General features: G+C 41.2%; 1 protein-coding gene across 4 annotated transcripts in view; it reads right to left on the bottom strand.

The window, feature by feature from the left end:
- Positions 1 to 27,436, bottom strand: part of DAB2IP (DAB2 interacting protein) — a 211,840-nt gene that overhangs the window by 36,136 nt on the left and 148,268 nt on the right. For all 4 annotated transcript variants that reach the window (XM_053472613.1, XM_053472611.1, XM_053472610.1 and 1 more), the window contains 3 exons: positions 11,300 to 11,453; positions 8,499 to 8,597; positions 7,664 to 8,218 (listed from right to left, as the gene is read on the bottom strand). In XM_053472613.1, the coding sequence (XP_053328588.1) occupies positions 7,664 to 8,218; positions 8,499 to 8,597; positions 11,300 to 11,453 (808 nt within the window). The remainder of the gene's footprint in view (positions 1 to 7,663; positions 8,219 to 8,498; positions 8,598 to 11,299; positions 11,454 to 27,436) is intronic.

The following is a 27,436-nucleotide window of genomic DNA, read 5'->3' as shown; positions in this document are numbered from 1 at the left end:
CTTTATGCATATCAGCAACTGGAAAGCAAATACGGCCGCGACTACCCTGGTCTGTTGCGTTCTGAGAATCTGCATTCTGCCGTTCAATTTTCCCTGTAATACACATTTACTGAATTAGTTACGATGGTCAGAGCCTTCTTTCCTACGATGATTGTTTTTCTGCCTGCTCCGTGAATTGAGATATCGGAGCTGAAAGCCATTCACTTTGAATCCATCATCGTTTTCGTGACGTTTATCCTGTTGCAAAGTGACCTTCATTGTTCAAAAAAAAAAAAAAATTCTAGAAATCTAAAAATAAATGCAGTGATTAATCCTTACTTATCCCCATGGCACAATGTGGAAACAACAGCCACTGGCATCGGTATTATCAGGGTGAGAATCAAATAAATACACCGCGTGCGAGGGAGATGGCGAGATGCCTTCCTATCTAACTCGCGGGGAAAAAAAACGCTACAATCGGAAAAAAAACCTGTCAATTAAACTCTTCACCCGCTCACGAAAAAAGCAAAGCAGTCTGTTTGTGTCGGCAAAAGACGTAATTATTACTTTGTATTCATATCAAACACGATAAAGGCGGATTACTTATAATTACAGGGCCTATTTTTGTATAAATATTTAAATACAAAGAGGTTATTTCTTAGAGACGATCATTCGACGCGTGACTTCAGAGGTAGAAACAGATTCTGGATAGACTTTTAAATTCGGAATTTAAAAGTAAATTCACCGCCAAATCCACCCCTCCCAAAAAAAAACATTAACATTTCCAGAACAGATAATAGTTAAAAAAAAACTATAAAAAACCTATATATAATTATTATTCAAAAGCTATACATTTAAAGTTATCTTCAGATATAGCCATATTTAAAAAAAAAAAACAACTGAAAATTAACCAACATAAGGAAAAAAATAATATTCTATAGTCCATAGTTTTACTTAAATTTACCAAAATTACAAATTTAATTTATGAAATGCTGAAGCCTTTTTCGGAATATAGAATTATTAACATATTGCTAGATTTTTTATTTTTTGGATTTAATAATTAATATTTATTATTTAATTAAAATATTAAATTCAAATATTTCATGAATAAATTACGACATAATGAATACAAATCATATTTTAATCTATTTAATCACAATTAAAGTGAAACAATACTGTCGACGTTTTTTTGACATTCACCTTGACTCTAGATCTTCTCTCTTTAACTGAAAAAAAAGTTAAGAAGTAAAGAAAAGTATTTGGCAGCCTAGCTTTACGTAAATCCTTTATTTTTTTCCTCTCCTTTGAGTGTTGGGCAAAGACGAATGCGCAATGCAACAAATGACTTGACTTCGGAAGAGACCCAAAGCAATCTCTGATCCGTCGACTGTAAGAGTCAGACTTTAGCGTTGGTCTTTCGCATCAAACTGTCACTTTCTTTAAAATCACGTCCAAGCGATGGCCCAAATAAACTTTATCTACCACGGAAGTGACATGTTCTTCAACAGAGCCGAATTCTCTGTGGGAGCTCTACTAAGCGAAGGTCATCGGCGAGGAGGAAAACGACTCAAAGCTAACTTTTAGATTCAAAGTTTTTAAAAGTAACAATATAAATTAAAGTGAATAAATCGCGTCAATAATGTATTTAGGAGGAAAAAATGCATAGGGGCGTCCCTGTAGGCAAGACGTCTTGGGGTGACACATAAAGGCGCCCCCTCGTCGTTTGGTAAAAGCTCTTTTGGGGGTGCGTGGTACAAGATATTCTATAGATTTTTGTTTCTCGGATGTTCTAATGGCTGATCAGCCTCTGGAAGCGAAGACGCGGGATTCTGTAGAGAAGTTGACAGGCTTCTCTTAATGTGGAGCCCAGAGACACGAGACAGTACGAGTCTGGCTCCGGAGTTGCAATTAATGTCAAGATAAAGCTGATTGTTTATTCCCAAGGAAGCCGGAGAGATCATTATCCAGCCCTGATGTTATTTCGGTGGGATTGTGGGTAATTTCTAATAAAGGAATAAGAACATATTAATTCCCCATCTCTCTATGTGTACAATGTTTATTCTACAATTTATACTAATATATAATATATAATATATACATATATATATATATATATATATTTATATTTATAATAATATATATATATCGGGATCATTGCTGGAGTGTTTCCTTTAACGGAGAAAAAAAAAATTAAAAATATATATATAATTAAACTTTAGAATTTAAAGGGTTTCATGGAAAAATTCTGGGAACAAATGGAAATCAGGGAACAGTCCCATGAAAACGGGACTGTTTATGAAGCCGAGTGACGTTGCCTTTTAGCATTGACATACATGCGTATACGTTGACCTCAAGTGTTGGTTATTTGCCTTTAACTATAATATATTCAAATGCTAACCGAAGCTGGTCCTCTCACTAAATTCACATAGAATGTGGAGACTTTAAACCACCGTGCTACAATTAGGCAAGAGATGTTCCGTCAGAACAGCGTCCCGACGGAGGACGAGTCTTCCCGACTCCACATCCCATGTATTTCATCGTTAATAATTCCTTGTAATAAAGTAATGTGTGAAGAGCAGCAAACCACGGCAGGCTCGGCTTCAACTTCAACGTGAAAATGATTTTTCCCTGTAAGACCACCTTGGTACACGAAACCAGAATGACGGACCTTCTAATCTGTGAGTTGGGGGTCTGGGCTTTACAGGAAGTGTATTAAGGTATTTAAAGCCATTCCCTGCTGTTTCTATACACATTATCAGGGCTTTTGGGGCTGTAGAACCCTGCGATCCCCTCATACCCAGCAAACATTCCAAGCATTCAGGGGAGGAAAGAAGGGCATCAAGAGAAGAAAGAGGGACACATGGGAGGAAAGAGGGGCACGTGGGAGGAAAAGAGTGCATCATAGGTTTGGGGCACACAGAGGGACTGGCCCTCCTGAGAAGAGCAGCCACTTTAATCCACCTTCGATCACGAGACCTGACTTTCTGTTCCTTTCAAGCACGGTCCTGTAGATCCTGACTGATCTGCTAAGTCCTTTCAGGAGGCTACTTGACCCAACACGTCTCTGGCCGCATTCATTTGCAGGAAATTAACAACAAAAAATGGTTATTTACACAAATGCCTCTCAGTTTCTTAGAAAAAAAGCCAAGTTGCTAATGGCAACCCTCTTGCAAGGTGTCCCTTCTTATTCCTCCCGCCCCATTGGACCGGCCTGCTCTGTTTGTGGTCTGTAATTACATTCTGAGCAGCAGAACAATATTTTGAATCCTAATTTGTCCGGGAATCAGGAGAAAGCGGGCTTAAAAATTCATGTAAATTTGCCTAAATTGGCTCTATTATTGCCCCATTTAATTCTCAGTGACGAAATGGCCAGAGGGATACTTTTATATTGAGGGTGTGGTTAGAGGTGTGGCTGGGGGTGTGGCTCTACCCAGACTTTTTATGTGACTTTGTGGCCTATTGGTAGCTATTGGTGTAACTGAGTGGGGCATTGGGGGGGGCAAAAAGGAATAATTTCCCCGAATTATTTACCCGTAGATGAATAAAATGAAAAAAAACAACAAAAAAGCGGTTAATCCGTATTATAATTCACGCTGCACACGTATATTATATATGTCAGGATGGTAATTGTTCTCGGTAAGGGGCATTACTGAGGTCAAAATTTAACGTCACATAAGCTTTTAAAACCTCAGACGTCCCTTCTTGTTTAAACTATTGATGATTTGGTCAACTACAATATTAGAACCTACAAAGGACCCCGGATTAATAATGACAGGGAATCTGCATAATTTTACGTATCGGGGCAGTTCTCTGTCTAATAATATTTCTGTGAGGCATCAAGAATAAAATGAGTAGAAAAAATATGGCGGGAAAAAAAACATTTTCATGACAAGTGATTCTGTGATGTCCTTGAGAGCAAAAACTAGAGAGAAGACATTAATCTTTAGTAATATTCACTTAAATCAAGCTGGTCAAGACAAGCCCAAGGAGAACGGGATGGAGAAAGTAAATTATACCGAGCTGCACTCGGCGGCCATTGTGCTTTAACCCTCTGAGTGCCCATGGTGTGTTTTGTCAGGGATGGCTGGGGATGACTTTGTGGCGCTGCCACTTTAAGGCATGTGGTCGTCACATAATAAGGCATGTGGTCGTTGAAATAATGTTACATGTACACTTTAAAACTATGTTTTCACTATATTTTATGTGAAAAAGAATGAGAAGTACCATTTCTGATCAATAACCATCATTTTTTATGTTGCGGTTCCTTTAATTTTTTTTCTTTAAACTCATTTGAAGTAACGTGGCCCTTTTCATTGGCCTTAGCATAAAAATAAGCTGTAGCGTCGGGGCTGAGAGTGACAGCTCGGAATATCTGCGCTTCTACGGCACAGTCAGAGCAATTAACCTTTCTAGTCCTGAATTTACAGGACGCTGCGTTGGGATCGTTCTGAAAAGCGGTGACTCTTCCATATGAGAATCCAAACCAGGACATCTTAACTCATATTGTAGTGACGACGAGGGAAGGCAAAAGAAACACAATTAGAATGATCGTGGTCTACATGACATCACAATGTGGGTTTTAAAGACCACCTCGCGCCCTGTTAGCTCCATGTCAACGTGGCTGGAAAGTACTATGGGTGAGCCAAGAAGACACAAAGGCTGTTTATTCACTAAGCTACATAGAAACATTGAACCTGCTGGCAGATCAGCCCCATTCGGCCCCCATCTAGTCGCCCGTTTCTCCTGCTGTAAAGACTCAAACCTTAATCAGTCGTTGGTCTCGTCTTTTATTCGGGAGCCGTATCCCATGCCTTTACACATTTATGACCCCTAATCAATTCAGACGGCAAAATATTTTATTTATTATCTATTTTCATCTACCTAGCAACAAATATTTTTCCACTCTTATGATATTTTAAGGTTTCTTCTTGACGCTAATCGTAATCTGTAACACAGAAAAGATATCGTCGATGTACCACTTGCAGCGCCCATGACTATACATATTTATGGCCAGCTGTCTCGGGATTCTTCTGCTCAGAAGAAATGTTGGCGTTCTTCACGTTGACGTCACGGGACGTCTCGCTGTCTTAACGTACATATGCCTGGGGAGCGAGTGACTTATCCTGGCATCTCTCAGAAGCCGAAATGTCACGTCAAACAGAAAAAAAGAACTTGGCAATACAATTTATTAACAGATTTTTATTACGAAGATTGCAATCCCAGCAACTAAAATGTGTTTTTTCCCCAGAATGTTGTCTATAATGTGGACCAATCAACTACAGGAAGAACTTGATTTATACATATTATTTGTGAAGATGTAAGCAAATGCGTAGCTCAAAAAATGAGATGATGGCAAATTCACGTCAGCTTAATGGCTGCGATTTTTCAAATATTAAAAATTTCCTCTTGGAACACAAGAAAATCTAAAATCTAAAACAAGTATTTCTTCAACTAAATCAGGGGGCTGCTTACATTTAAGAGGTCTAAAGATGACTTAAAACCATCTTATTAAGACCTGTTAACAGATAATGAGCAAAATGAAGGGCCACGTCAGAGCCTCTGCCTTAGAACATCGGGTCACTTTTGGATCTAATTTTCTGGCCGTACCTTAAGCGCATTTAAAATAAATAAATAAAAATCCGAAGGTAGTTTAAGAGTTAAACACGCTATTTAAACAACCGTTCGAATGGATGCACGGAAATCAAAGGATGCTCATTTCTTCTATAAAAATGAAATAGAACTTCAAAGTACTTGGATTACTTGTGCTCTGCAAAGGCATTTCATCTCGAACGTTAAGTAGAGAGGAAATTCTATCATCTGTCTGCTTATGAAATGTCAGAAGACAAAGTGGGCTTTAGAAAAAAAGAAAAAAAAAAAAACAAAGGAAAAAATAAAAATAAGAAAAACCTTCAATTTTGAAATTCAGAATAATATTGTAAATACAGACTTTTATTTTTATAGGTCCGGTGCATATTATGATGAATTTGTAATTGAGTAAAATATGTATTTTTTTTTGTTACATAATATTTGAATCACAGTTTTGCCGGCCTGGAATTTTTCCATATACAGCAATGTTCTGGTTAGAATGTTCGAAAAATCCATAATCTTTTAAAGGTTTTGTTCCAGCTTTGTTTGAACTAACTAGATACAATTATACCCAAAAATATACTCGGAATTCAATTTGGAAATACAGAAAAAAAAAATATTATTTTTTATTGTTTTAATTTTATTACAATAACAAATAATTATAATTATTATTTTTTGTTGTTTTAATATGATTATAAAACTTTATTAAATAAAGTTAAAATAATAATAAAGACATCTATTAGTAATTTTTTTTTGAAACAATTAAACTAATTATTTTGGGAAATATTTATGGGAAATGACTTTCATGGCGTAGAAGAAATCTATGATTTTTTTTAACACAGGCAGAAGAAAATTGGCTTTCTGGTTGAAGGTTTAATTTATTTGCCCTGATGCGGGTGGCTAAAATATTCAGGCTTAGCAGGTATTATGCAAATGCCAGGCTGAATGATGATGCCACACAGCTTCTAAATTATAGCCCTATCCAGGTTGGCATTAAAAAAGAAAACCATCCGACAGATGTTTGCAGATTAATTCAATAAAAACGCAAAGTTCTGAAAATGTATCCAATCTTTGTTATGCTCATTGGCGGTGCTCGAGTGGGCAGAAGTTGAGCGTTGTGGATCATTTGGCTACTGAACCGTAAAATATGGATTCTTTCTGAAATCAGAGCTTGGAATGAAAAGGAATACTATAATATTATATCAATATTTCAATGTAACTTAAACTTCAGACCCTTTTTAATATCGCAATAAGCAAGATATTAAAAAAAAATGTTTTTACCGTAAACAGATGTCTACCACCCAAGGAAAGGGTCACCGAATGTTGACCTTTCATAAGTCATAGAGAAGGTGTTTTGTGGAGAAACCACCAAGGGGCAGATACGAGGATTCTAGAGTCAGACTCCATGCCACTAGAATGAGGGTTTATTCCCAAAAATTAATTAGACGGACGAAATATGCTAGGTTCTGGCCGGCTTAAATTGGCAGAGAGGCGAAATCGAATGAGGGTTCGGAGCCGTCTGCCAGCTTAACGCTCGACACCAGATATACAATCCACAAATTATTCCAGCCTTGCCAAGAAATTGTGTCAAAACAGGGGTGTGGGAGAAACCGATAGGACTCGCGGAAGCTTGTAATTAAAACACTGATGTTTACATACAGTTTGGGTTGATATATGATCGTTAATGGTGGTTTGGCCAGACATCTGCTGTCAAAGAGGATTTCAACGCTATGAAGTGCGTAGATAAAACCCAGACAGTCCTCCACACTATGGAATTGTGATAACAGAATTATTGTTAATGTAAATTAAAAAAAAATTATATTTTTGCCATTAACAAATTTAGAGATAGAAGGGCAACTTTTGGGGGCTCGTGCTGCTTATGACCTTTTCATACCAGTTTATAGGACATCTTGTCTGATTTGATATTCAACTCCACCAGAAGCATATACTTTCAATTTAATTCAAATTAACCTTCATTTCCCATGATGAAGGCCGCTGTAGAATTCTACTGCCAGCCAAAACAGGAAGTTGTTATCCACTTCCTGTTCTCCGTGGTCATTGTTTTCGCAGACTGAGCTAGATACATTTCAGTGCTTACCTTGGCCTTTCCAGTGCTTTGTAAAATGTGAACCAGTGCGGACGCCATTTCTTCTTTATTCTTGACGCTAAGGACTCCTTCGAGCGTTGAGCAGAGCACCATATAGTTATTGGTGATATACTCCGCAAATTCTTTGTACAGCTCCATAGGAAGTATGCTGATGCTCTGGTAGCGCGTTTTGATGCGTATCATGGGGCCGGAAGATTTGCCTTTGCTCGGGTTCGGAGATACCACGGGGTACCATTTCTCCACAAACTGCCTCCCCGTCACCGCTCCAATGGGGATATTCACCAGTCCCATATAATTGTTCTTGTCTTTCTTTTTCTTTTTGTCTGTCTCCTTATATAAATGGACGGTGATGCTTTTCAACGAAGGAAGGTTATTAAATTCAAAGTGCTCCCCCCAAAACACATTATCGGTTTTCATTTTGCAAGTAGTTCGTGCATAAAGTACATCGTCTAGACATAATTCACACAAGTATTTCTTTTTGGCTGGCAGATCCTTGGCCTCAATAATCCATAGTTTGAGCATGTTCTCCACTCTCCTGCTATTGTCCTAAAAAGCAAAAAAAACTTAAATAAAAAAAAAGGTACTATTGCAAAATATTTACTTGGGTTGAGGAGGAGGGGCTAACATGTGCAGGGGCGGGGCTACCACAACAGGTAGGTAAGGTGAGATGAATGGGTGGAGCTTGGGTGAATGGAGTCACAGACATCTGGGGTCTTTTTCAATTACCCGCTAATTAACTCTAATCCCGGAGTCACCATGTAGAACCCCCAAGATACCCCACGTATGAGTGGAGCCGACCCCTCCAAAAATGCCCCAAAAACTCTACCTTATTTGGGTGAACTGCGCGCCTCAAGTTTTCCATCCATTTATCTCTCTCGGCTGAAGAACGACACGAAAAACATTTACTCCCGGAGGAAGCCGTTACCTACAAGAAACCGGAATGCCATTAAATATTAGTGTACGCTTCTTACGCATGCACAGAGCTTTCGGGGTTATTATGCTAACTGTGAGAAAAATAACATGATTTATTTACACAATTCCTGCTGTTTCTATACACATTATCGGGGCTTTTAGGGCGGTAGAACCCTGCGATCCCCTCATACCCAGCAAACATTCTGAGCTCCTAGAAAAGAGGGGCATCAGGGGGGGAAAGGGGGGGCAGAGGAGGAAAGAGGGGGGGCTGGGAAGGAAAGGGGTCACAGGGATTTAGGAGGTTGACTGCGCAAACTAAGCAGGGATATATCCTATAGCAATGGAAGCAAATGCAAGATGTAACGTGTCTCAGCGTGATTAGTTCATGGATACAATGTTCCTTTAACCGCAGTATTTTTGGCCAAATGTTTCTTTTTTGCTCAGCAAAGCAAATTAGGTAAGATTTCCCGAGCCCGGTTAAACTGCGGGAGCGTCTGATAGGAATGAGGCTCATAACTGGGCATTTGAGAAGGATATACCGATGGACAATAGCATGCAAGTGGTGTTGTTGGAAAGGTTTTTGTACCAGGAGTTCGGCCGCTGTCGGGATTTGGCATCCCCGGCGCGCCCGTCCCTGCCGCCCATCCTTAATTCTCAGAGGCTATGCTATATAGAACGGGGCCGCATGCCCGCTGTTTTGATCATTACTTGTATGCTGGTGCTTGGCTGTCTGCCATGCTTAGTCTCCTGGGCACACGTGCCAGGCAGATTGCAACGCCATCAACTACTGTACAACCTGCCAAATTTACATTGGAGAGAGACTGGAGAGAGACTGAGAGAGACTGGAGAGAGACTGGAGAGAGACTGGGGAGAGACTGGGGAGAGACTAGAGAGAGAGACTGGGGAGAGACTGGAGAGAGACTGGAGGGACTGGAGAGAGACTGGAGAGAGACTGGAGAGAGACTGGAGAGAGACTGGGGAGAGACTGGGGAGAGACTGGAGAGAGACTGGGGAGAGACTGGAGAGAGACTGGGGAGAGACTAGAGAGAGACTGGGGAGAGACTGGAGAGAGACTGGAGAGAGACTGCAGAGAGACTGGGGAGAGACTGGAGAGAGACTGGAGAGAGACTGGGGAGAGACTGGGGAGAGACTGGAGAGAGACTGGAGAGAGACTGGAGAGAGACTGGAGAGAGACTGCAGAGAGACTGGGGAGAGACTGGAGAGAGACTGGGGAGAGACTGGAGAGAGACTGGAGAGAGACTGGGGAGAGAGCGTTTCTCCACCTCGAACAGAGAAACGACGAAATTGTAAATAGATGAGCAGAAGCTTCGTGATTTTCTTGGTGGATATTGAAAATCTCTAGCGTTCTGTCTGCTCAATGTTTTTTAATCAAGAAATGACAAGTTCGGTCATGTCGATATCGCGCATGTTGGGTGAAAGTAAGTCAAAAAGCATATTATTTATCTAGCTACTTTCCAGTTGTAAATATATTCACAAAATGGCAAATATATATATAGAGAGAGAGCTAATAGTGGGAGCTGAAAGTTCCAAATTACAATACGTTATAGTCAAAAATGATAGAGGGGAAGTCTCATAAAGAAAAATATTTCTCTCCTTGAGGATAAACCCCACCGGTGTATACAGTAATAACCCCCCAGCGCTGTATACAGTAATATACCCCCCAGCGCTGTATACAGTAATAACTACCCCAGTGCTGTATACAGTAATACAGTAATAACCCCAAGTGCTGTAGACAGTAATAATCCCCAGCGTTGAGACAGCAACAACCCCCCAAACGTTGTATACAGTCATAACTCCCAGCGCTGTATACAGTAACAACCCCCAGCTCTCTATACAGCAATAATAACCCTCAGCACTGTATACAGCAGCAACCCCCCAAGCGTTATATACAGTAATAACCCCCAGCACTGTATACAGTAATAACCCCCAGTGCTGTATACAGTAATATAACCCCCCAGCCCCCAGTGCTGTATACAGTAATAACCCTCCAGCGCTGTATACGGTAATAACTCCCACCGCTGTATACAGCAATAATAACCCCCAGCACTGTATACAGTAATATAACTCCCACCGCTGTATACAGTAATATAACCCCCAGCACTGTATACAGTAATATAACCCCCCAGCGCTGTATATATTAATATAACCCCCAGCGCTGTATACAGTAATATAACCCCCCCAGCGCTGTATACAGTAATATAACCCCCAGCACTGTATACAGTAATATAACTCCCACCGCTGTATACAGTAATGTCGGCATTGAGAAAAACCTGGTTTATCTAATTTTGTTCCAATAAACTCCCTTTATCTGCAGACCTGGAGGCCGCCATTGTTGTCAGTCATGTGATATTTTGGGTGACTTTTCTGGCTCAAACACCACACTGAGCTGATGCTTTATGGCGATGCTAATGAAGTCCGTTTCATTAATCAGGTTCCTCCATACAGGATCAGCTGTTGTTTCGCGTGTGGAATGGAATCCTTCTTGTGGCAGATGGATGTAATCCAAACTTATAACGTTCCTCAACCTACATAAATTGCTCCTCCTGGGTTCTTCTTTAAATCAATCAACCCACCCTAAGCTCCTGTGGCAAAAGCCAAGCACCCTTTCTAAGACATGTCCAACCTTCTTGGCTTTTGTGATGTTAAGGAAACCCTGCTGACACGGCGACCTTAGAGAAAGACCAATCGGCTTACCTCGAAACAATAATCCTGACCAAGGATGCTGCTGTGAACGGGTTTGATGACGACTTCTTCCTCCATGCTGAGATCAAGAGCGTCGGCGGCAGCGCTGGGGCTTAACAGAGATTCGTGGGATCTCGATTCTTTCAATCTGGGCATTAGGTGGGACCTGTCGAGAAACACAAAGCAGGAGGACAATGTAATCCGCGCTCGTTACTTTGTCTATAAAATTGCATCAGACTGTTGTAAATCTCTTTGCTAACAACACCACGAACCACATCAATGGACTCGGGAGATAATTACAAGCCTCGCACACCTCCTCCTAAGCCCTGTCTTCTGAGTCGACCGGATCGCGTCTTCATGTAAACAATACGATGGAACAATGGGACGAGCAAGAAAAATAGAATGAACTGGAACGTCTAGTCTGTTCTTTTGATCAGAGCCATGTGACCGATTCAACGTAATTAAGTCAACATAGACAATCCAACACCAAGGGTTAAATCCTGCTTTCAGAATTCCATTATTTTGATGGAAGGGGGACTTCTCCGCCTTGATATTTGGGATGTATTTATATAAAAATTACTCCGTTTACTATTGTATGCTTTAGAAAATGAGTTTAGCCCACGATTTTTCACGTATTAACCCTTTAATGGTCCATTACCGATAAAGACCTGCTAACGGTGGGCACCAAATTATTTTAATGATTTTTACTTGAGTTTTTTTAGGAGGTAAGGATGTTCTGAACGAAATCACCTGCATTCAAGCAGGGATTTCAGCTGTGATAGTCATACTTCGGAACCTTCTAAATGAGCCGACCCAGTGACACCCTGACATATTAACCCTTTAATAGCATGTTGTCAATATTCTACGTGGTGAGGCTCTGATACCGAGGCTCTAATATCTTTAAATTGAGTCACCTGCTTTCAAGCAGGGCTATCGACATATTGGTAGCAAAACCACAAATTGTCAATGTTATATATGCTCAGAGCGGCGTAGAATAGGAAGGAGTCAGCTTCAGACTCTGTAACCCTGAGAATCTGCCCCCCCCCCCGAGACCCTGAGATTGGGGCAAAAACCCTAAGACTCCGGGGCAAACCCAAGTATGGTTAAAACTGCAGTAAGAAAAGCGTCAAAGGGAATTGTTAGCAGCAGAGACAAAATAATCCAATTTCAGGTAGCACTTTGTTCGCTGCTCGAGAACATACACAGCTTCGGAGAAATAATTTTGGAAAACCGCTGTAAATTACTCTGACCTTTCCTCTCAACACAAAAGCCTCAATTTCTGTTGTTGTATATCATGGAACGTCGTTTAGTAAAAATATTTACTGCCTCGAACCAATCGCTGAACCGGGCTGCGCATGTCGTCCCAGAATATACACACTATGCCGTAAAGTATTATATATTTTACAATGTATTATCGCAATCCAACCTTCCAATATGTCATTAACCTTTAAAAAATGATGCTTCGGGTCTCCGAGGGCGGAATAAACACAAATTCTGGCTGGTACAGCGGAAATATAACGTATTAAACTACAAAAATGATGTGAAACGTTTCTTGAATATGAATTGTTTTAAAGGAAGGTTTGACAGCACAGTTCCCGTCACACGGGGGGGGGGTATAAGGTCCACATCCAAATAATGATTGACATATTAAATGTCATATATATTAACCTGCTTCCAGGAATGCGCCGAATTCTAGTCCATATTATAATTTCTATAATATTCCCATAATTTATTCCGTAACTTTTTCTGAAGACTTCCTGGTCTCGGGGCGGGGCTAGCCATCTATAAGGGCGGGGCTAACTTCAGTTAACTTAAATCTGTATGGGAGAGAGCCGGGAATAGGGCGGAGAGTAGGCTTGGCTAAAGTCTGCTTCCACGACCTGGAGACACGGCACGGTGACTCGGAGAACCGGAAAAGGAGAGCTTCACCGGGAGACTCCGGGCAAAACCGGGACAGTTCCCAGCTATGCATATTCCATAAAATTTCCCTTAAAGCAGATCTATCACTTTGCCCAAATCCTACGTTTTCCCCTTTAGCTCACCAAATAAAGCTATGATCCAGACATGCGATAAATGTCTTAGAAGCCCACCTTAGGAGCTTTTACTAAAGGAGCAGCAAGGAGTTAAGTTATCTCTCCCACGTTGTTAAGTTACTGATTGTTGTTGACTGGTTCAGGCAGCCTTTGTAAGGATGGGAGGAGAATGGAGAGGTCTTCAGGGCAGGAGGATGATTGTTCGGATAGTTCTACGGCCTTTGATGGCGTTCCTCCTTGGGTAAGCGATCACCCACTATGTAGGACCGTATTAAAAATGATCTATATTACACATTTAAAGCCTCTTAACCCCTTAAGGACAATGGGCGGTCCCTAAACCCATTGAAAACAATGCATCTTGAGCATTGTCATTAAGGGGTTAAATACATCTTGGTTGCTTCCAAAACATATACTACGTCTGGACACCTCTCCTTATGAGCCCGTGCCTTCAAAAACGTACTTAAAACAAAAATAATTTACAAATCCGCGTCTCTCTCGGAAGAGAAAACTCTCGGGAGAGACGTTTCTTCCCAGATCCGCAAATAATCCCATAAACAGAATAAATTCCCGGTGCGTTTTAAGCGCACTTCTCGCAATCCATTTATATAAGGGTATTTTTTTATTTATTTATTTTTTGTACTTAAGCTTTATCCGTAAGGTACTTTAAACGATTCCATGAGAAATACAAACGCACGCGGGTCTCCGCAGTATCACGGAATCCAAACATATTTTTCTATATTTCACGACTATTTCGTTTGCAGGATATAAACGACATTATTTTTCAATAACACCGGAGCTTAAAATACCTTCCTAAATTAAATTAAATTAAATTAATGAAAATATATATTTTTTAAAACCGGATTTAAAAAAACCAAATCTCTTTGGTGGATCTATTAAGAAAATTACACTGTCCACATTCTTGTTGTGCCCCACTGCTCTTTCTACCCGGGGCAGCTGGGCTTAGTATAATTTAATTGCACTTAATCTTCTTAATATATAAAACGGGCGACGTTAGTGGCCACGGTTTACCAGCGCTGGCCCTGCTCACCCATGTGTTACGATGCGCGGCGGCTCTTAGGCTCTATTAACACATATATGAGATCATTTGTATGCGTTATTAAATGATAACGTGAGATATGGAAGCCTTGGTCCCCTATACAATGTCAACCGGCTGGGTTGCTTCTTGCTGAAGTGGGAAGAAAACCGTGCGGACGACCATATTCTACTCTAGGGTCTTAGGGGGCGAAATATTAGGAAATATATTATATTCACGACGCTCTCCTCAATGGTGTTCAAAGGCTTAAGAGAAATATTTTAAAGAAGCTGTTTTATGATCTAAATATTCATAGATTTTTTTAATGTACATATAGAGAAGATAAATATTAATTTAAAAATATTATATTATGATATAAAATTATTATATAATATGAATATATAATATTAATATAATATATATTAATATAAATATATTATAAAAATTATTTATGAATTCTTCTTATTAAATAAATATATTAAATATTATTTATTGATATTTATTAAATAATATATTATTTTAAATATATTATATTATTATGTTATATTATATCATATTAATATAATATATATTAATATATTATAAAAAAATATTTATCTTCTCTATATGTACATTAAAAAAAATCTATGAATATTTAGATATCATAAAAAAGCTTCTTTCAAATATTTTTCTTAAGCCTTTGGACACCATTGAGGACAGCGTCGTGAATTGTCATTTAAAGGGTTAACCCTGTATTCGAAAAAAAAAAGACCCAGAGAATCTAAAAACGTTTCTTCTTTATTAACATTTCAACACATGCTTTCAACACGTGCTAAAACAGAAAAGGCACAGTTTCCGGGTTTTGGGGAAACATCTTCGGAGATGTAGAATATTTGTATATGAGATTTCCGCCTTCTCACCCAAAGAGACCGCTTTTTAGAAGTTTTCTTATCTTGCATGGAGATGAGAAGCCATTAGAAATGTTTAATGAGAATAACAGACTGTTAGCGTGTTAGATAGCGTGTCGATCCTGGATCTAAGACGAGACCAGCGACTGATTGAGGACTGAGTCTTTACAGCAGGAACCACCGATACAGTTTATGATTCTATGTTTGTTACTAAGTATATTCAGAAGGTGAAGTCCTTCCGGTAGGACTACCGGTTCACCCGTCCAGGGTCCTTGACACGGACTTCCATCATCAGGACCGTATCCTCAACAAAGTCAACAAGGACTTAACCTGGTGCATCGGGTGCTATATCCTCAGTGCATAAAAAGTAAAAAATTAACCCTCTAGAGACTGGAAGACAAAGGCGGCTCTTAGTCTCCTTTCTGCCCAACCACCACGGAAGACAAAGTCCACGGCGGCCGGACTGCCCGATTCCCAGTATTCCCGGAAGAGCTCTAAACCGCCTCTCGTGGGTTATATTTATTTCTAAAGCATTGGAAATAAAAACGTCTAATATTTAATTGCCGACACCTACTCAGCAGAAGCTGCTGGCAGAGAGGAAGCGCGTCGAGCGATGCCATTTCCAGGGACAATTATCCGCAGATGTCACTTTTGCACGACGCCTAAGCTCAGATCATAAAGCTTTTTCCCGTCTCCGTCACGACATTTTCCGTAGACGGCGCCGGCAGAGCCCGCGATGTAATCCCGCTATTACCTTACCTAACGGCAAGCGGTTCTTATTGGACGCTCTGTAGCCGGGCAGAGAAACCTCGTCGTTGCGATCAATGCATTTCCGCACCGGAGAGAAACACGCCGTGGAAATCGAGCTCACTATAAGATCGTTAAACGTCTCTTCGCTGACACAGAGGAGCTGCAGGAAACATTCTCTGCTTATATCGGGGCAACTAAACCGATGAATGGTTTGCAGGATAAAAATGATCAGGAAAGATCTCAATATGTCCGGCTTGGAGGGGGGGGGGTGGGAGAGAAACATTTAAATTCATAAAAGGATTTAACAAAGTACAGGAGGGAAGTTTATTTCAAAGGAGTAGATAAGTGGAACAGCCTTGCAGCAGAAGTGGTAGAGGGTAATACAGTGAGGGTATTAAACATGCATGGAATAGACATACGGCTCCTGAATCTAAGACGAGACCAACGACTGATTAAGTTTTGAGTCTTGCAGCAGACTAGCCGGGCCGAATGGGGCCGATCTGGGTAATTAAGGTATTTTTGGCATTATTAGACCGCTCCCCGCAATCCGTCATACATCCGCCGCTTGTTCCCTTGAGTTTAATCTAAAGGTTGCTTCGGTATTTAGTCTCCAAATGTCGTACACACGCACACGCACGCACGCACGCACACGCTTTCTATCGAGTGGCCGACACGTCAGAGATAAGCCATGTCATTTCCCGAAACTTTACACGGCGGGTCATCTCGCAGGACGCCTCCGACATATTTTAATTACGCGGACTTGTGTTTTATACGGCAGCAACAAAAAAAGCTTTTAGGGACTTCAGAAGCGCTCGCGATTCAATAGCGGGAGGCCGTGGACGGAATTTAAATAAGATAAGAATCGGGTGCCGGCCAAGTCAGATAAGTGGAAAAAGCTATTTGCTCTCTGCCTGGGTGAGTGGCGAGGCTGTCCTCCATACTGAATAGCTCAGGGACTCAGGCGACCTGTCTGAAGGCACCGGCCTCGCGGATGAGCTTCTTTTCTCCTACGTCCTGATGGTGTGAAGAACTCCTTGGGTTAAACAACACCCTTTCCACTCCTAGGGATGTTTTACTTTACTGAGAGGGTGGTAGGTAAGTGGAAGAGCCTCCCAGCAGAAGTGGTAGAGGCTAATACACTCATATCTGCCCATCTTGTGCACCTTTAGTAGGTTTGGGGCAAGAAGCTATGTAGCGAGGGCTGTGCGGACGGTGGCAATTAGATAAACGAGGCGCCTGAACATAAAAGAAGGTTCCCTGTTCCCCTTTAAGAGCAGGAGGGCATTGGTGAAAAATTATAATTGACCTCCAAATAGGGTAAAATATTCTTCTATTTAAATGGGATCTAGAAACGGACGGACGCAACCCGATCCCCGGGAGTTTGCTATAAAAAGAACTCCATCTGAGTTGTATTTTCACACGGAGCGTCTGCCTCGTGTCGGATGCCACGTTATAATCTAGGAAACGGAGCCGGATGATCGACGCGTCGCTTGGGAGCCGCACAGAGCAGATGTTTTATTAAATTGTATAGATCAAGGAATTCATTCTTTCGTGCGTTTTTTTCTTCCTTTGCGTCCAAGCGTTGGGAAGGCAGTGGCACCCGGCTTAACTATCCCTACCTTACGAGGGGAAAAGAAGAGCACAGAAAGGATCCTTAAATTAAAATGAATTAATTGATAGATGTATCGGCTGTCTGATATGCATTAATGCCGTATATTGGAAGAGGGGTCCTTGTGCCTGGAGCCCCCCCCCCGTGCTCATCATCCTCCCCCTGCCGTCGTATCATCAGGGTAGGTTTTGCGGATTGTTGAAAAGGTTCTAAATGATTCTGTTCGTAATCCCCAATTCGCCTGGTTTTTCGGGGAGAATAAAAGGCCCCCTCCTTGCTTTGCCGCATCTGTATTCAGAGATGTAGAAACAGCGAGTGCGGATTATGCTGGGATTTGAAATCTTGTCTGCTTTCTGACTTCACGTCTCTAGAGGTACTCGTCCGGTCTATTTTAAGAAAAGGCAACTTGCTAACTAGGACTGGAAGCCGCCAACTTTTTAACGGAAGGCTTGCCTACAAGGCTAGCGTTTAGGATCTCTAGCCATGTAGGGTGGTCAAGTCAAGGGCATTAGAAGGTCATCCATGCCGACTGCTGCCCCTATATCGCCAATTAAGTTATAAGCATTAGGACAAGGTCTGGCAGCCTGTTCAGAGCCCGGTGGCATCTTCCGCCATCCAAGGAGGTCCTCTCTCGAATGGTTAACCAGTAAAATATACAATGCGGTTGTCCTTTAAATCCGTGTTCCAGAACCTCATTGTCTGTAACGGGATCGGAACGTATAAAATATCACAAGATGGGCGTAAATGAATAGCTTTGTTACCGAGCTGACAAAGCAATTTGGATTTAATTTAGCAGTTAAACAAGATGAATTATGTCCTTTTAATGGAATCTTGGAATATAACGCAAAAGCAATCCCTAGTTATTAGAATTCATAACCTAATTCGCCACTTCATAACGCTCCTCTTTCCTGGAGAAAGATTTCCGGCTGATGAAATCAGTTCCTGCATGTGAAAAGTGACATCAAGCTGCTACATTGTTTCACCGCAGCGATGAGGTGATAAGTCAAGGCCCAATGGTCATCTCTGGAGGCCAGGAGGTTCCTACAGAGGTCCACTTCAGATGGTCTACCATAACCATAACCACCGGTCTTTACTATATACAACCAGGGACCTTTATAGTGCTTCATAAGTCTTCATATTCCTTTTCATTATCATAACAAAATTATATTTTAATGTTTTAAATAGAACCTCATTGTCTGTAACGTGATCGCCACATGGTGGCCCTTTAGTGTCCATTGTCCACCACGTTATCCACTTCTTCCAGCACTTTACACGTCGTGCTCTCATTAAAAATGGTTTTCCTGTGGACTCCGTGCTGAAGTCTCAACCTACAGATGGCTGAAGATCAAGAGAACTCCAACCCAGACAAAGACCTGAGAGCTTCCTACACTCCCTGCCTCGACACATTTTCTTCTCAATTCCTACTGTTAGTTTGGCGATGGACAACTCTTCCTTTTGTTGCCCTGTGGGAGATACAATTCTAACGACCTAGGTTCCATCAATTTTTTTTGCTGTGCAGGTTCTGAACAAACCACAGGAGCCTCATTAATGGGGTCCAGAGAAGGTGTTAAATGACTTGAGAGCCTCTTTTGGCTTAAGGTGCAGTCCCACTGATTCAGCTCCTTGGTGAGCAATATAGCAGGGAAACATTAGATCGAACTTAGGGTACTTTGACCCCCAATATTTATGACTCAGATAGGTATTTTTTCAATGGTATTCACTGAATTCTTGCTTTGTTCTACATTCCATCAAAACACAAAAAGGAGATGTATTGATCCACATGTGGACAACCAAATTAACCTTTGTTTATTTAATTGTGTGGCCATAGAATTATAATTAGGGCTTTGTTGCATAACGAAGATCATCCCAGGGACCCAGAAGACGTTGCTTATGTATAGTTTTTGCTATCGTATTGTAATCTTTGCAGAATGCTGTCTGACAAATGTGAATATTATTTACCTAGAAATATCCGGCGTTCCTTTCCAACTTAACGGAGCTCTGTGTACGATGGGGATGTACGATGAGGAGATTACTTTTAGGGAACTAGCATGCTCTACATTTATTTTATATCTAGAAGCAATATATTCCGGATTAAAGGTATCTGAACATTTAATTCATTCTCCTCTGCAGATAATAAATAAAGTCCCATAAAATAGAATATTTGCAAAAAAAAAAGATTATATTTCTGAGCAATGGAAAGCAGGGTGGGGTGAGTCGCTCGGCGGCAGCCACAGGAAACATGGCAGCTATTGCTATACTAACCAAATGTAATTTTTAGCACGGTCACGCCAAGGCGACCCGGTTCCTTTTAGGGATAACCTGGCAAGGGTTATAGTTGAAGGTGATCCCTGTCTTTCCCTTTAATCTAACTAGAGATGGTCGATGGTTGCTGCAAGGCGGTGTCCATCATGCAAGGAGCCCCTCTTGCCCTATGGAAATTAGGACGCTGATCTAAGCCTACACAATCCTACATGAGCTCCTAGAAAAGAGGGGCAGAGGAGAGGAAAGAAGGACAGAAGAGAGGAAAGAGGGGCAGAGGAGAGGAAAGAAGGGCAGAAGAGAAGAAAGAGGGACAGAGGAGAGGAAAGGGGGCAGAAGATAGGAAAGTGGGACAGAAGAGAGGAAAGAGGGACAGAGGAGAAGAAAGAGGGACAGAGGAGAGGAAAGAGGGACAGAGGAGAGGAAAGAGGGTCAGAGGAGGGGAAAGAGGGTCAGAAGAGAGGAAAGAGGGGCAGAGGAGAGGAAAGAGGGGCACAAAGATTTGGGTACCAAAGAGTGACCAGCCAAATAAAACAAGACACTTAGGAGGTATGCAATATCATTTATATTCATCCGGCATTTAGAAGAAGATTCAGCTGAGCGCTGACATTTTTAGAGCAGCGGAGTTATAAATACGCATTCCACGTCTGAATCTCCTAATAACCTTTTCCATTAAAGGACAGTGTCTGGCAATTTACCAAGGAAGACAACTGGGCAGACGTTACGGCCCCTCACTAAAAGACTTACATGTAACTGTATTTAAGTAGACCGTCCATTCTGAATGTCAAAACATTTATGTAGATTTCCTTCAGGACACAGCTGTGATTCTGTGGGGGGGGGGCTGAATAAATTCCTCCAGTCTACCGCAAGGATTTAGAGAACGGGATTTTATTGCAGGAGTAATTGCACAATAAAACTGTAATTTGTTACGAATTAAATATTGTATCGTACCGCATAACTCTTTATGAGTAATCTCAGGGCTTCTCAGAATTATCTCTTTTATAATAAACTTCCTACTTGTGCACAGGTGACCTGTGGTCATGTAACCAAACCTCTCAACTCTATCATTTTGGGGATTTGGAGATCATTTCCATAATAAGTAAAAATATATATATTGCTTAATATATATATATATATATTTCTTTTTTTATAGATCTTTTGTAGCCTAGTACTGTATATATATATATATAATATGGGGGGAATATATCTTTTTTTTTACAAAATTTAATGGAGATTAAAGAAGGTAAAATTATTATTTTTTCATGCCATAGTTCAAAGACAATAATGTCGGAAGTTCTTCATATATGTGTCACAGGCTTCCCCAACAAACTCCCCTAAATCCATGACTTTTTCACTTTTTAGTGAATAACCCTATACCCTTATACTTGACATTAATAAATAATCCCAACATTTCGAATAAAAAAGTGGTTTTATTTCATAAATAAATAAATAGCGGATCCAGGCATGGCCAGGGGTTACAGATAATCCCTATAGATTTCTAATCAAACATCGAGATTTATTCATGTGATAATCTCATGTCCACCAAATATTCTGAGCGTCTAGAAAAGAAGGACAACAGGCGAGGCGAGGAAAGAAGGACAACAGGTGAGGAGAGTAAAGAAGGACAACAGGTGAGGAGAGGAAAGAAGGACAAAAGGTGAGGAGAGAGAAGAAGGACAACAGGTCAGGAGAGGAAAGATGGACAAAAGGTGAGGAGAGGAAAGAAGGACAACAGGTCAGGAGAGGAAAGATGGACAAAAGGTGAGGAGAGGAAAGAAGGACAACAGGTCAGGAGAGGAAAGAAGGACAACAGGTCAGGAGAGGAAATAAGGACAACAGGTCAGGAGAGGAAAGAAGGACAAAAGGTGAGGAGAGGAAAGAAGGACAACAGGTCAGGAGAGGAAAGAATGACAAAAGGTGAGGAGAGGAAAGAAGGACTGACCAAACTAAATAGAGACACTTGGGATGATAATTATAGATTTACTGTTATATTTATTCTGCGCAAAGTTTTTCTAATTGTAAAAAAATGATAACATTCTAAGAGAATAATCTTTTCAAACACTGAAATATACATGAAGAAAATTATCTCTCTCCACGAAGACAGAAAAATCTCATCTGGAGATCTGGAGATGTCGTGTTACATGACTGAGCAGCGAGACCGCAAATTAGGCTTTGAGTGTCTTAAATCAAACAGAGGTACCGACAACAAAGCAAATACATCTATTAAATAAAGTAAAAATTGTCCTCTTCTTCCTGAACAGAAGAACATCATGGGAGGGAATCAATACTTAGAGATTCAGAAGCTATGAATCCTGAAAGGACAAACAATCGTAGAGAGTCCTCCAGCTGATTTGTTTAATCTGAATGATCTTGTTTTACGGCCGATGGATTGGACATTATTTACAAAAAAAAAAAAATAGCTGTTATCGAATAAGGAAGAACGATATGAAAAAAAAATATATATATACAGAGCTTATAAAGAAAAAGGGTTCTGGAGAGGTCATACGGCAGATGTTAGCTCCACCACCTTCTGTGGTTGACAGTTATCGGCTTGGACAACTGGGTACTGCCATCGTGTCTTTGGGGAAGATGATATTTTGGATTGTTTCAAGAGAGCTTAGAGTTGAAAGCAGATGGGGATATTCTTTACCACGCGCGACGGAGGAACAAAGAATCTTAGAGTGGGCTCCTAACGCTGGATTTCCCAACAAGACTCCCCTACATAAAAATAACATCCCAGCTAATTAGTTGCAATATGACACTATCCAGAATCAGGAGTGGAATGGTGGAGGAGATTGAGCAATCGCCCCAAATCATTTGGAATTGATGAGTACCCCATTCAGATACAATTCTCCCCATTGAGATGGCACTGGACCACCTGGACCACCTGGACCAGTTATAAGAGGGTGATATGGTAATGTAGGGCAAAAAGTGACGGGAACAAAAAAAAAATCCTTTTACAGAAAAACTAAAATAAAATGTACGCGTTTGCGTCAATGTTAAATCGAGCTGGTGGAGCTTAAGAATGGATTTTATGAATCTTTGCCCTGATGCTTAAATACAGCAAGAAAAAAAAAGATATTTCATGGCTTCTGAAAACGATCTAAATTTCAATTTCTGTCGATGTTTTGCAGCGGTAAGCGTCTAAAAGCAAACACGCAGTGATGACAAATGGTCTGTTCTATTGCCGTCTGATTGTCTAATCGGATTGATCGGCTAAATTGGAGACCCGTTTTTTGAGTGACATTGTTCTAAGAGCACAACGGTTATTAAGCGCCACAATCTGGAATAAATGTAGACTCGCGGGATAATTGGTGCGGACAGACAGGGTTCGAGAAAGCATTTCCGGGAAGAATGGAGGGAGCTGATTTATTCTGGACGCCAGGAACTTTAGGAAGAACGTCGGAGTGGTGGCAGACATCGAGAAGAAGACACGTAACCATAGCTCCACGATTACAGAATCTTACTAAATACAGATCGTTAGAAGTTACCAAATCTCCGCTAATTAACAGCCAACCAGCTCCATCGACTGTATACCCCACCACACGATGAACACTTGGATACATATTAAGCAGACAATGCCATTGGAAACACAAACTGTGACTTGACAAATATCCTGGTTTTACAACTGTGGAATTTTCACACAAAAAAAAAGAACTGTTGGTAATCAGAGCGCGTTTTGTTCTTGAAAACCAATCCAAGGACAAAAGAATGAGATGAGAAGCAGGTTAGAACTTTGTCCCGGGAAGTCGGGCCAATCGGGGCATGTTCCGGGACAATGTTACATTATTTCTGTGCACGCCGTTTGTTTTAATGTTATGGAGCACCGATCGTGCGCGTCTCAGCGTTCCCAATATACGGCACAGCGGAGGTAACATTGTGTCTTTGTGGTTAAGCAGGAAAGCGCTGCGTGCTAATAAAAGTCATTTTCACCCAGTGATTTACAAATCCCGCAGACTTCAATTAACTAATCTGATGCTTCTTATTGCTTTATATAAAAAAATATATATTTTTTTTCCAAGCCACAGAACCAAAAACGGAATTTAAAACCCCAAACACTCACATAGGAAGCAGGGTACTTAATGGTTACTTTTTCACCGAGGACCCCTTCTGGTTCAGACCCGTCCCAGAAAGGAAATATTTATTTTGGTTAATCTGCGGAACGCCTAAATAAACCCAACAGGAATATTATATTTACATTTCACACAGTAACTGCCATTATCGTTTATTATTACAATTTATTACATTTATTATTAGGCGATGTTTGGAATATTTCACCCCCAAAAAACACCAGGAGTAGCCATAGTTTAGTACATGCTGAGCAAGAAAAAAAAAAAAGCACAGCAGAATTCAACCAATAGGAATGTACAGAGGGAGCACAGAAAGGATCCAGTCTAATTAAGAATCCTCAAAGTTCAGGATTCAATTTGACACCGCCGGGTGGTCCAATGTGGAACTGCAATGAAAGATACAATCGTCACAAGCTCTCTTCTGTAATAAACTACAATCCAGTGCACAGAGAGGAGCACAGAAAGGATCCAGTCTAAGTAGGAATCCTTAAAGATCAGGCTTTAATTTGACTTTGACACCGCCATGAGGTCATATGAGGAGCAGCTATGACATACAATAAATACACGCAAAATTTCTCTCGTGCCACCCTCACTAGCCTCATTCCGTTGTGAACAATAATGTACAATAATTACATAGAAATACATTAAATAAAATCGGTCAGCCCTGACCGCTAAGGACTCCATTGTTGGACGGAAGCTTTCTGCGGTTGTTGATCCAGCTGCGGATTCGTTTGACTTTGAAGGCGTTCAACGCACTTTGAAAAATTGCAAGCAAACATTAAATTAATTACTGGGTCAGGGGAGTAAAAGGGAGGGGGGGGCGCAGGAAGGGGCATTTAACTAAGAAAGTTCTTCATTTAACCTTTTTTGTGTATTGGAGAGGAAACACCTGTGCGAGGGGGTCTTACTAGGACTCTTCCAGCTGAATTTTGGTGAGGGGGGAGGGGGGCTTTATTAGTTTAAATATTAGTTTAAACCAATGCAAGGGTGCGTTAACCATCTCAGTGCCAGAGGGGACATTTGAGTAATTGGTTCCCTTCTCTGAGTTCATAAAGACTCGGACAGAAGCTGAGAAGCATTCCTTGGGGAAAAAGAGACAGAAACTGTATCAGCACTGTCTGTATGATGTCATGGGATGGGGTCCCTTTCAGGCCATCATTGTTGTCAGTAATGTAATATGTTGGGCGTCTTTCCTGCTAAAACACCACACTGAGCTGAAGCTTTATGGCAATGCTAATGAAGTCCTTTCCTCCATAGACTTTTATTAGTCAGAATGTCTGGGTGGATGATAAGACTGAGCCATTCTATTGTTTCCCACAGGCAGTATGATACGAAGTGATTTTGCTATCCAAGCCCCTTCCACACACACCCCGACCTACTGAGTAATAAAAAAGGGGCACGTCACAGGAAGCGGGTGTGAAAGCCTCCTGCCCGTTAGGACCAGTCAGTATGGGGGCCACGTTACCATAGGAAACAGTATAGACTCTGGGCCAATTCTGGACCATAATGATGTAACTGAGATGTGGCAGGTGCCGGTGTCACAGATGATGGAGGCGCTGCGTGGCCGGTATTAGATTGGGGTGAATCGATTTTACTTTTCAAAGCGATGTCTGAGGCTGAACAGATGCCAAATGATATTTATTTAACGTATCACTGGGCGCAGGTAACGCTTCGTACCGACAGTGGGCTGCATCATACGTTCTCATTAGTGAGCATGTCTGCCGGTTAACCCTGTGGGGGCCACGTGGGAAGAAGAGGGCAATGCAGCTTCTAACTCCATGAAAGACTAAGGGTTAAAAATCTGGTCCAATGCAGAGTCTGACTTAGTGGGCAGGGGAAAAGTTTAGCCATTAACTATTTAACTCTCTGCATGCCAGAGTATGCAAATGAAACACTTTTTAACACTCTGAACACTTCACGGCTTAACCCTTTCAGTGCCACGGGTTAAAAGGTTAAATCCTTTTGGTGGAGGATGTCAGCGGTGCGCGGTTTAACCGTTTGAATGCCAGAGCAGAGGCTTTCTCGAGCATTGTTTAACCCTTTCAGTACCCGGGAAAGAGTGAGATATCACTTAACCGTTTAACTGCTAGTCAAGGAAGGGAAACATCAGCACCTAGAGCTTGCTTCAGCACGGTAATGGTTAAAATGTATAGCGCAAAGGGTGACTGGATCCCAAAATATGCGGGACATGACTCAAACCCGATTCTTGTATTTACTGTCTGGGCCGGTCCTATATTAGCTTTACGGGAGTGTTTGGAATTGCGCCCGCGATGCCGGAGCCTGGTACCCGAGTTATGCAGACATGGCGATGTGGGGGGTGCGCGTCTGCGTATAATCAGGATATTAGGGACATGCGTGTGCTGCAGAATATATTTACATGCCTCCAACAGACAGCTGAATCTCTCTGCATTCCTTTCTATATCAAGAAGAGACCAGAATCCAAACAAAGAGAAAAACCATGAAACGTATGGCCAGCTTAACCTCTCGCCTGCTGGTTTGGCTCTCAGCATGGGGAAAGCTATAGGGATGGATGATATAAAAATGAAGTGCTGGCTATTTACTAAAAGATCATAGCCTGATTTGATATCCTGTCCCTATTGTATTGTATTGATTGATACGCTGTATAATAAACAAATAGTGATGCGAAAAGGAGAGAACATAGAGAGAGAACACCTGGCAAGTTTAAGGGTTTGCTGTGGGCGTTTGGAATTTAACCCTATTAGCACCAACAGCAACGAAAAGAGAGAGAGGGTTGTGGTCTAAAAGGCTTAGATGGACTGGAAGGAAGTGTTACTTCACCGAGAGGGTGGTAGATAAGTGGAACAGCTTCCCGGCAGAAGTGGTAGAGGGTAATACAGTGAGGGAGTTTAACGGTTAATACATAAGCTTTCCCTGCCAGTGTGGGGTCTTTAAGGTCAAGATTGCCTTCCAAAGAACACTACTGCTGTTGAAGGGGTTAATAGCTGGATGCTGCAATTCCCTATGATCTCTGACCAGGAGGAGCAAATAGATCCGCCCTCTCTATCCACCGTCCACTCAATTCCCTCTGATCTTGGGCCCCACCCACTTTACTTATATATTTAACCATTTGGGGCAGGGGCTTCAGATGGCATCAAAGGTCCTGTGAACTGTAGTCATTCTGTTTGTGGGAAAAACCCAATTAAATCAAAATTAAGTCAATAATCAAAGTATGAAATACAGATTCCAAAGGGCTGTTGTTTAATCAACATGTTTTTTTTCTTTTTAATGTTTATATATATATATATATATAGTTGTTTTATTCTCTTAAATGTGTCATACATAGGCCATTCGCAATACGCATGGCTCAGAATAACACGTTTTCCGACTGTTGCCGTGGAGACAATCAACGCATAATCTACGCAGTCCTATGGTATCTAGGCACAGAAATTGATTTATATGGCGATTTATGGCGGCTGGGTGGTCAAAACCGCTGAGCTTGCAGTAATTGCTAAATGTCAGACAGAATTCCTAATCGTTTATAGTCTGA

This window comes from Spea bombifrons, chromosome 8 (genome assembly GCF_027358695.1).
Source record: "Spea bombifrons isolate aSpeBom1 chromosome 8, aSpeBom1.2.pri, whole genome shotgun sequence".
NCBI classification, from domain to species: Eukaryota; Metazoa; Chordata; class Amphibia; order Anura; family Pelobatidae; genus Spea; species Spea bombifrons.
The sequence above is the reverse complement of the archived record's forward strand: the minus strand, read 5'-3'. Positions and strand labels throughout refer to the sequence as shown.